Source organism: Terrapene carolina, unplaced genomic scaffold (assembly GCF_002925995.2).
Source record: "Terrapene carolina triunguis isolate 2854851 unplaced genomic scaffold, T_m_triunguis-2.0 Scaffold132, whole genome shotgun sequence".
In the NCBI taxonomy this organism is placed as follows: domain Eukaryota; kingdom Metazoa; phylum Chordata; order Testudines; family Emydidae; genus Terrapene; species Terrapene triunguis.
The window spans coordinates 5590106-5599981 of NW_020664483.1; the positions used below are offsets into that span (position 1 = coordinate 5590106).

General features: G+C 51.4%; 1 protein-coding gene across 1 annotated transcript; it reads left to right on the top strand.

Moving 5' to 3' along the window:
* The first annotated feature begins 2993 nt into the window (after window positions 1-2993).
* Window positions 2994-4235, top strand: SSTR4 (somatostatin receptor 4). Its single transcript, XM_024196514.2, has one exon. It carries the CDS (start codon window positions 2994-2996, stop codon window positions 4233-4235), a length of 1242 nt encoding a protein of 413 aa, XP_024052282.2.
* Window positions 4236-9876: the final 5641 nt, after the last annotated feature.

Genomic DNA, 9876 nt, shown 5'->3' on the forward strand with positions numbered 1-9876 from the left:
GGTCACCACCTGAGCACCCACTTGTGGCCACAGATCTCTCTGGAGTGCCCTCCCTCTCACACTCTACAGAGTCTTTGTTGTGGCTTATCACCTCTTTCTGGGGTTGGTTTAATGCTAAATATAATAGGAGCCTTGATCACAAAATAATTCAACATAAAGTCCAAAATCATACGCTCTACCTGAAGTCACCAGTTCCCAGCCCTCTCTGGCCAGAGCTCCAGCCTCTGGCCATGCATCCGTCTGACCCCCACCCTCCCAACCAGCCACACCCCTGAAGCTTTCTGCTGCCTTTTATGTTAAATCACCTGATTCCCCTCAGGTAAGTCTCCTCTTCTAATCCAGGCTGCCTTAGCCCCAGGCTCTCCAGCCCCTGAGCAAGCCACCGTGTTACAAGATATACATACGTATTTTCCAAATAAAATATGCTGTGGAGACACCCATGTAGATGATGCTGTGAGTGGTGCTCACTTCAGAGCAGAAACCCGGAGCAATTATTTCCCTGATGTAAACTATCCAGTTCCTTTCTATTTCCTGGGGAGAGTTGGGACTCCCATCGCCACAGTCCTCCAGCCCTGGAATGAAAACTCAAACACACAGACATGATCAAAATATCTTCAAAGGACCCCTGATAGATACCACGCAGCCGCTAAAGAGTAGGGCTGGCTGGAAAACAAGAATTCTGTTTTGCAAAAACCCCTCAGCATTTCAACATTTGTTTCCATTCTACATCAGAACAAACCCAGGACCTTTCCAATTTGGGGGGGGGGGAATAAAAGCGAGAGACCCCAGAATAGCCAATAGCCCAATGATTAGGAGACTCACCTGAGAGATGGAAGATCCAAGTTCAAGTTTCTGGTCTGAATCAGGCAGTGCAAGGACTTGAACCTGGGTTTCCCATTGCCCATCTCCCACATCTCTCATTCTCCCTCCAGAAATTCCACTTGAGATCTGAGAAATCTTCCCAATGAAACTTTGGCCGAACTGATACCTTTACGCAAAAAGTTGCAGTTTCCATGAATCTATATTTTCTGATGGAAATGTGAACCATGGACAAATCCCCTGTCAGCTCTGCTACCAAGATAAGACTGGCTTGTTCTGATAGCGGCCCCCATGTAGAGATGCCAAAGAAAGACATTCACGATGAATGAACAGAAAAAGCGAAATGAAAACAAATAGAAAAGGGAAAAAGAGCTCTGTGTGGCTCGAAAGCTTGTCTCTCTCACCAACAGAAGTTGGTCCAATAAAAGACATTTCCTCACCCACCTTGTCTCTCTAGAAAAGCACAGACACGCGGGTGGTCAAATCCCTTGCTACCACCACAGCTGACTACTCCATTTCTACGGGCTGATGGCTGCACCTTGATTTTCCATCACATCACACCTGTTTGAGCCACTGGTTTGGTCGGTTGCTCTGAGTCAGGCGGGGATCACTGCTTTAGCTGCACCTCACTAGGCATAATCAGTGTCCACATTTGCTCCCCAGGTCCCTTTCTCTAGGCCAGGTGTCTGCCTCATTCTAGAGATCCAGCCCACGCTGCTCCTTGTTCTCTCTGCCTTTCCCCATTGGGCTTGTTCAGAGAATCCCTCCCTTGCTCCCGGAGGGATGGATTCCGATACCCTTACACACGCCTCATGGGACTTGACTCCACCAATAATCCAAGCCAATGGGACTGCTTGTGGAGTGAGGGGATCAGCATGACTTCTGCGCTCGGTTTTTGCTTGGTCTATTTCAGTGGTTTTCAACCTTTTTTTTTTTCCATTTGCAAATGAAATGACGAATGGAGGCGTAAAGGCCCCTTTGGAAATCTATTGTCTGTGTCTATATAGTTGAATCCTGTTCAGTCAGTTTTCAGTCTAAGCCTTTTGCAGACCCCTCAGACATAGTCTAAAGACCCCCAGATTGAGAACCACTGGTTTATTTGAGTCCCTTCCTTCCTTTCCCCTGCTCTGCTTCTGTGGCCAGACTGGCAAGAGAAATTCCATCTGGGGGGAGGCGAACCCCTCACCCTTTGCTCTTCTCTGCAATGGGAAGTGATTTCGAACCAAACACCTGAGCGCCAGCCAATCAGGGAGGGCCCATCTCTAGTTGCCAAGGCAACTTTGCTTCCTTGAATGCCTAGCCCATGCGGGGACCGCTTGGATTGTGCTGGGTGCCGCTTGCCTGCATCACTGTCTCCCACGGGTACCTCCTGGATTCCTGTGCGTACACGATTTGCGCGGTCCTTGGGGCTGATGCATGTCAATGTTGTTACTGATCGGGGACAATGTTGCCGCGAGCCTCTTTCCCCCTCGCCCAGATGCCCGTATTGTCCTTGATTAGGACCGTCTTAGGAGCCGATTGATGTCAGGGCGGCTGTCTCCGGAGCCGGATTGCTGCTCAGCGGCAGGGAAGTATTTTTCATGTCCTTGCAGGGGCTCATGAACTGACCCAGGGCTGTGGCGCGCCTGAGTACAGCTGAAAAGTTGCAGCCTGGGTCCTCCGCTGCCACTGCCGCAGTGGCGTCGCAGCGAGCGACGGGGCTCAGCACCCCCCTGGCTCTGCGTCCATTGTCTGCCTCGGTCGAGGCCGACCCTTCCGAGGGCTGCGTTGGGCAGCAAGGCTGTTGTCCAGCCCCGAAGCAAATCAAAGGCACCCTCGCCTGGGAGAGGGCGGCCGGTGATTGGAGCTGCTGGGGGGTGTGTGGCAGCGATTTGACAAGTCAGGCAGCGGCGAGCACAATTCTGCAGCGGCGGCTGCTCCAGGCACTGAAAACTCACATTTCCTCCTTGAACCCCCTGCATGCTGAGAAGCCGACCTCCAACCCGGGCAGTGCTCTTCATCTCCCGGCAGCACCAGCCCTTGGCAGGCAGAATCCAGGTCCTGGCCGCAGCCTCCAGTCCTTAGCATTCACCCCCCTCCCCAGCATCAGCCATGCTCTAGCATCAGCCATCCCCAACAGCATCCAGGCCCTGCAGCCCTTTGCTCTCTCGCCCCCCGATGGGACAGCTGCCAACATGAGCACCGATGCCAGTCACCTGCCTGCGGGATCCCAGGAGGCGAGCGGGGTTATGTGGACTCCATCCAGCTGGACGGCTTCCGACGTCCCTCCCAACGCCAGCACCTCCTTGGCACAGCTGGGTCAGCGGCACAGGGCGGAGGAGTGGGGTGGCAATACCGGCGAGATGGCGGGCACGGTGGTGATCCAGTGTATCTACGGCCTGGTGTGCCTGCTGGGGCTTCTCGGCAACTCACTGGTGATCTTTGTCATCCTGCGCTACGCCAAGATGAAGACGGCCACCAACATTTACCTGCTCAACCTGGCCATCGCCGACGAGCTCCTCATGCTCAGCATCCCCTTCGTGGCGACCTCGGCTGCGCTGCACCACTGGCCCTTCGGCCGGGCCCTGTGCCGCACCGTGCTGGGCGTGGACGGGCTCAACATGTTCACCAGCGTCTTCTGCCTGACCGTGCTCAGCCTGGACCGCTACATCGCTGTGGTGCACCCACTGCGGGCAGCCACCTACCGCCGGCCCAGGGTGGCCAAGATGGTCAACGGAGGGGTCTGGCTGCTCTCGCTTCTGGTGGCCTCGCCCATCCCCATCTTCGCTGGCACAGCTGCCACGCACGACGGCCGAGCGGTGGCCTGCAACCTGCTGTGGCCTAGTCCGGCCTGGTCAGCTGCCTTTGTGGTCTACACGACCTTGCTGGGCTTCCTGCTGCCGGTGCTGGCCATGGGCCTCTGCTACCTGCTGATTGTGGGCAAGATGCGGGCGGTGGCTCAGCGGGTGGGCTGGCAGCAGCGGCGGCGCTCGGAGGGGAAGCTGACCCGGCTGGTGTTGATCGTGGTGGCCATGTTCGTGGTGTGCTGGATGCCCTTTTATGTGGTTCAGCTGGTGAACCTGCTGCTGCCCGGCCACCTGGATGCCATGGTGAACAATGCCTCTCTCATCCTCAGCTACTCCAACAGCTGCGCCAACCCCATCCTTTACGGCTTCCTCTCGGAGAACTTCAGGCACTCCTTCCACGGGGTGCTGCGGCGGTGCTGCGACGCCAGCGTCTGCTGCTGCTGCCACCCGGAGCTGGGCGCCGCTGAGGAGGAAGACGAGGAGGAGCCGCTAGATTACTGTGCTGTCCCCAAGGGGGAGGAGACGAGCAAGGGCTGCATGTGCCCATCTTTGCATTGCCAGCGGGAGCCGGTGCACCCTGAGCCCTGCTGTACTCCTGGCACCCTCCTTGCAAAGACCACCACCTTCTAGATGGCCTGTGTCTTCCTCCTCTGCCTTCTGAAAGGGTGCCTCCTCCTGGCCCGGCCCCCGCCTTGGCAGGACCAGCATCTTGCAATGAGCACCATTGCCCTGCCGCTGCATCTCACCCTTCAGAAACAGACGAACGGGGTAAAGAAGCCTGCGTAAGTCCTCGGCGTGAGGGCCAGATGCTTCTAGGTTGGCTCCTGCCTTTGGGCTGCGGCTGGGATGGGGCTTGTACGGGTGCTGGGTAAACTGGCTGAGAGACCTGCACCTGCTTTTTTCTCTTTGGGTGGCTGGGCTTGTGTCTTGATCGATTCCTTCTGTAGCCTGAGCAGTCCCTTGCCACTGAGACCATGGGGACCATGCTTGGAGTAAGGTGCCACTCAAGGTGGCAAAGGGGAATGAGGATTCTCTTAGCCCCTCCCATCCCAGGCATTTGCTCACTCAGCAGGAGTTCTCTGTTGGCCTTCTCTGACAGGGGTTGTTCCCTACGGGGGGGAGGGCTAGCTCAGTGGTTTGAGCATTGGCCTACTAAACCCAGGGTTGTGAGTTCAATTCCTGAGGGGGCCATTTAGGGATCTGAAGCAAAAATCTGTCAGTGACAATACTTGGTCCTGCCCCTTCCAGCTCTATGAGATAGGTATATTATTAAAAAATACATATATAACTGATTGCTGACATTACTTTAAAAAATATTTTTGATTTAGTTGGGGACTGGTCCTGCTTTGAGCAGGGGGGTTGGACTAGATGACCTCCTGAGGTCCCTTCCAGCCCTGATAGCCTATGATTCTATGTTTCTATGAGCCTGCTCAGCACAAGGGGCTAGGGATATGATACAGGTTAATGGTCAGCATTGGGACCACATCCTGAGCCTGATGACTTCAGGAGGAGTTTTTCTGCTGATCTCGCTGGGAATAGGCTCAGCCCTTCTAAGGCCAGGCTGGTAATTAAAATGCAAGAAAGAGAGCGAGAGAACGTATCTTCTTTAATCTTTTGTGACCAGTGTTCGGAAGGGGATGCGCCATCCTTAGCAATTTATGACTAGATTTTCAGAAGGGCACAACTCCCATTAAAAACAAAGGGGGCTGTGGGGTCCTTTTGAAAATCCACCCATTAACCTAATAAAGTGTCTCTAAAGAGAAAACAGTACCCTAGTTTGCAGAAAGTACAATGAGTGACAGTAACCTAACCCCAAAATACTGATTTAAGGCTCAGCCTAGCTCCAATGCAGTGAATGAGAATTTTGCCATTGACATGAACATAAACAGAATCCAGACTTTTTAAATGCTTGAGGTTCTGTTAGATCCTTAGAAAGAGCAGTGGTGGGTAGGACTGAGCTGTAGTTGTGCCATGAATGATCCGATCTGTAATTGTGTCATGGAAAAATAAAAAGCCATAATGTTGGCCTGTAACGCTGTTATTATTATCCCTGAGTATTACATTATGGGGATGGTTTTGTTTTTTAAACAAACAGCCTTCACAGCATACAAGATCTTTAGGCATAAAAAGTGGAAAGCTACAGTCTAAAATGTATCCCGGTGAATCAGTAATAAATCCTAACCATGAACCAACTCCAAAGGTTTGGGTAGTCAGGAGTTTTGTTCTACCCTCCGTGGAATTCCTGCATTTTAGGGGCTCAAATGCACTTGTTCTCATTTGGCTTTCCTTAAAATTCTTGCCGTACCTAAAAACACTGTCTCCTGGAAGTCACTGATCATGATGTCCTGCCATGTTCTTGAGCTGCCCATTCATACCCTTAGAGATTGCTCCAAGTGCTCCAGCAATCACTGGAATCATCGTTGTCCGCGTTTTCCATAATCGTTCCACTTTGTGGCATAGCTCTGCATAGTACTTCACAGTCGTCTCGTCTTGTTTCCTTTTTATGGTTCTGTCTGCTGGCATGGCAACATCCATCAACATGGTCCCATTGGTCTTCTTTCCTACAACAACTCATTACTGTTAATTATTATCATTACCATAGCACCTAGTTAGAGACCAGGACTCTGTTGCACTAGAAACCCAGAACAAAAAGACGGTCTCAGAGCTCACAATCTAAGTAGTCACATGGACACTGGAGCCCACTTTAATCCTCCTCACTCTCAGTTGACAAAGGAGTACAAGAATCGGAGGTGGACAGGTTTATCTGAGATGCTTCCAATTTGGGCCCCCACCATGCCTGTGCTTACCGTTCCGCACTGCAAGTAGTCCCGTTGTCAGTCGATGAGACAGCTCGCAGCGTGGATAAACATGTGCTTCTATCTTTTCGAGATCAGGGCGTTGGGAGCCATAGCGGTCCTGGGAAGATTTATGTAAAGGATTCCATCTGCTGGATACGCCCTGTAAAATGGCATTAAGTGACTCCTGTCCTCTGGCTAACCACTGCACTATCTTGGCAGCTCGTCATGGGGCTGGTTCTCCTGGCTCTTCGCTTTGTGCAGTCCTTTCCACCAGTGTAATGTGCCCCTAGCGTTCTGATCCGGTTACATGTCGCACCCATTTTGCCTTCATGTAAAGGACGGCACAAGATGCAGGAGACTCAGGCCCCACAAACACTTGCACAACAACCGCCGGTTCTGGGCCCTGCACGATTTCCCAGAGCTGCTGATCACTCTTCAACTACATCACTGCCAGTTGAGGTAAAGGCAAAGGTTATGTTCCCAAAGGACAACCCTGTGCTGCCCTTTTGACTTTGACAACTGTTACACTGTTCTTAATTTTCAATTGCACATGAGGGAGGCAAAGGGATCTTGGCCTGGGAGAGGTTCTTTAATAACATTTCAATTATGCTCAAGCAATAAAAAGTACAAAGCTAATTACTGGGTGTGCTGGGATATTGCCATGCCTTGGGTGTGTACAATAGCACTCAGCCCCATGACTACAAATGTTCCCAACATCGAAACACGCCCTTCTTTCCCTTGCTGCTCACAGGAGCCTTGGCACGGCATGTAACTCAGGATATTGTCAAATCTCGAGAGTGCTTTAGTTAAGTGTCTTCGATTCAGAGATCTAAGGCCAGAATGGTCACCTAATCTGACCCCCTGTAGCCACAGAACGTCACCCAGCGAGTCCTACATCAAACCCAGCACTGCAGGATGAACTAGATTAGAGTGTATCTTGTAGAAAGACCCCCGGTATTGATTTAAAGACTCCAAGTGGTGGCGAATTTGCCACATCCCTTCGCAACCTGTCCCAATGGTTAATTACCCTCACTGATAAAAACATGCATCTTATTTCCAGTCTGACTGGGTTAGGATGATAACATTAAGAAAAATCCAACTGGATGGCTTCTTATAGGGGTGGCTATAGAGTAGGTTTTTGTTTATGTCGTGACTTTTTTCACTTAAAACACCTGTGGCTATTTAATTGATTTTTTCCATTGTTTTTCTGCTATAAAAATTATTCACAGTAGAAGGGTCAGAGGAAATAGTAGACCCTATGTTTGGGGGACTGTTACTATTATTAATTTAAGGGGGGGTCCTTTTTCTTAATTTTTCAGTTAGTTCAGATACATTGGATGGGATTTTCAGAAGCACTCAGTGTTGGTCTATGGTTTTGTCTATACTAGAAAGTTGTGCCTCTTAACTACGCTGGTACAGGGCTAGTGTTATACTGGTATGGTTAAAGTGGGACAACCACACACACACTGGTACGAGGTGTGGATGGGGAATAAACTGTATTGGTGTAAAGCATCTTTATTCCAGCATAACTGTATCCTCCTTATAGCTTGTACCAGTATAAGTGTATCAGGAAAAAATATCACACCCCTAACCATCATATTTATACAGTCCAACTTTTATATATAGAGCAGACCTAACTCTGTTCCCATTTGGTAAAACTCCTCTTTATTTCAATGGGAGCAGTGTGAGGCCGTGTCTACACTACAGTTGCTACAATGGCACAGGTCTGGCACTGCAGTGATGCGCCGCTGTAGTGCCATAGTGTAGGTGATTCCTACAGCACCAAAAGGGGGTTTTCCATCACTGTACGTAATCTACCTCCCTGAGCGTTGGTAGCTAGGTTGAAGGAAGAATTCTTCCATTGACCTATCCACGTCTACACCAGGGGTGAGGTCAGCCTGGCCATGTACTCAATGGTGGGAATTTTTCACACCCCTGAGCACCATAGCTATGTCAACGTAACTTTTAAGTGTAGATCAGGCCTTAGACCAGGGGTGGACAAACATTTTGGCCCGAGGGCCACATCTGGGTATGGAAGTTGTATGGCGGGCCATGAATGCTCATGAAATTGGGGGTTGGGATGCAGGAGGGGGTGAGGGCTCTGGCTGGGGGTGCGGGCTCTGGGGTGGGGCTGGGGATGAGGGGTTTGGGGTGTAGGAGGGTGCTCCGGGCCAGGACCAAGGGGTTCGGAGGGCGGGAAGGGGATCAGGGCTGGGGCACGGGGTTGGGGCGTGGGCTCAAGGGTGCAGGCTCCAGGCGGCGCTTACCTCAAGCACCTCCCGGAAGCAGCGGCATGTCCCCCCTCCAGCTCCTATGTGGAGGCATGGCCAGGCGACTCTGCGTGCTGCCCCATCCACAGGTGCCGCCCCTGCAGCTCCCACTGGCCGTGGTTCCTGGGGACATACCGCTGCTTCTGGGAGCTGTGCGGAGCCATGGCACACATGGAGCAGGGCAAGCCCCCGCTACCCGTCTGGAGTGCCAGAGCGGGACAAGCAACGGACCCTGCTCCCCGGCGGGAGCTCAAGGGGTGGATTAAAACATCTGAAGGGCCAGATGCAGCCCCCGGGCCATAGTTTGCTCACCCCTGCCTTAGACCAACACTGACTGCTTTTGAACATCCCACCCGAGGCTTAGGGACTCTGGACCAGCATATATCCCGGGGAAGAACATTACTGTTGGTGTTCAGAAGTTTCTCTGGCCTTCCCTTTCTGTTCAGGATGTTAACCTAGTTACAAAGCCTGGATTCACCGGAGAAGGGGACAATGTTCAATTTGAACATTTAACATAGAGTACATGGGAACAGAGGAGCCGTGCATGTGGTACCTTCCATTTGCTTTTATTAAACAATTAAAAGTGGCCTGTCCCAAATGAAGGACTTGGAAGTCTGGACCAGACTGGTAGCGTCGCTTTGTAAAAGTCTGGATCAGTTTCCCCATGAATCACCAGGTTTCAATGAAGCTTCATTTCTCTAGCTTGGTTATTTTTGTCACTTAAAAATCAAAATTCAAAAACTCAAGTGTTGGGTATTTAATGCCTCCTGATTTTCCCTGTTAGTCAACCTCCCGGGTCATTTACCCCAAGACAAAGCGAATGCTAAACGCTACCAAATCAGAGAGGTAGCATTATGCAACTGCTTTGCACCTACTTTGCACGCACCTTGCACTGGTGTAAACGATTGCACAAGGAGCAAAGTGACAAGGTGCAAGATCAAGACCGTACAGCTGGCAGTGTGACCAGGACATGAATGCCACTGGAAGTCCCTCTAGAGGAATCTATTTCCTAAGGGTGGGGAGTTGGTTCTCAGTGTTGTTTATTTTATAAGTATGTGGTTGGGGGAGGGGGGGTCATGGCAGCATGTTCTCCTCTCCATTACTGGTTAGCATATCTCCTCTCTATGACTGGTGAGCTCTGCTAACTGGTGTGTGGATGGCAAGGGGAGGGGCACTCCCTCCACAGGCTTCCCTCCCGCCATG

Excerpts from the sequence above, each read along its gene's own strand:
- SSTR4 (XM_024196514.2), top strand. The coding sequence starts at position 2,994 with ATGAGCACCGATGCCAGTCACCTGCCTGCGGGATCCCAGGAGGCGAGC.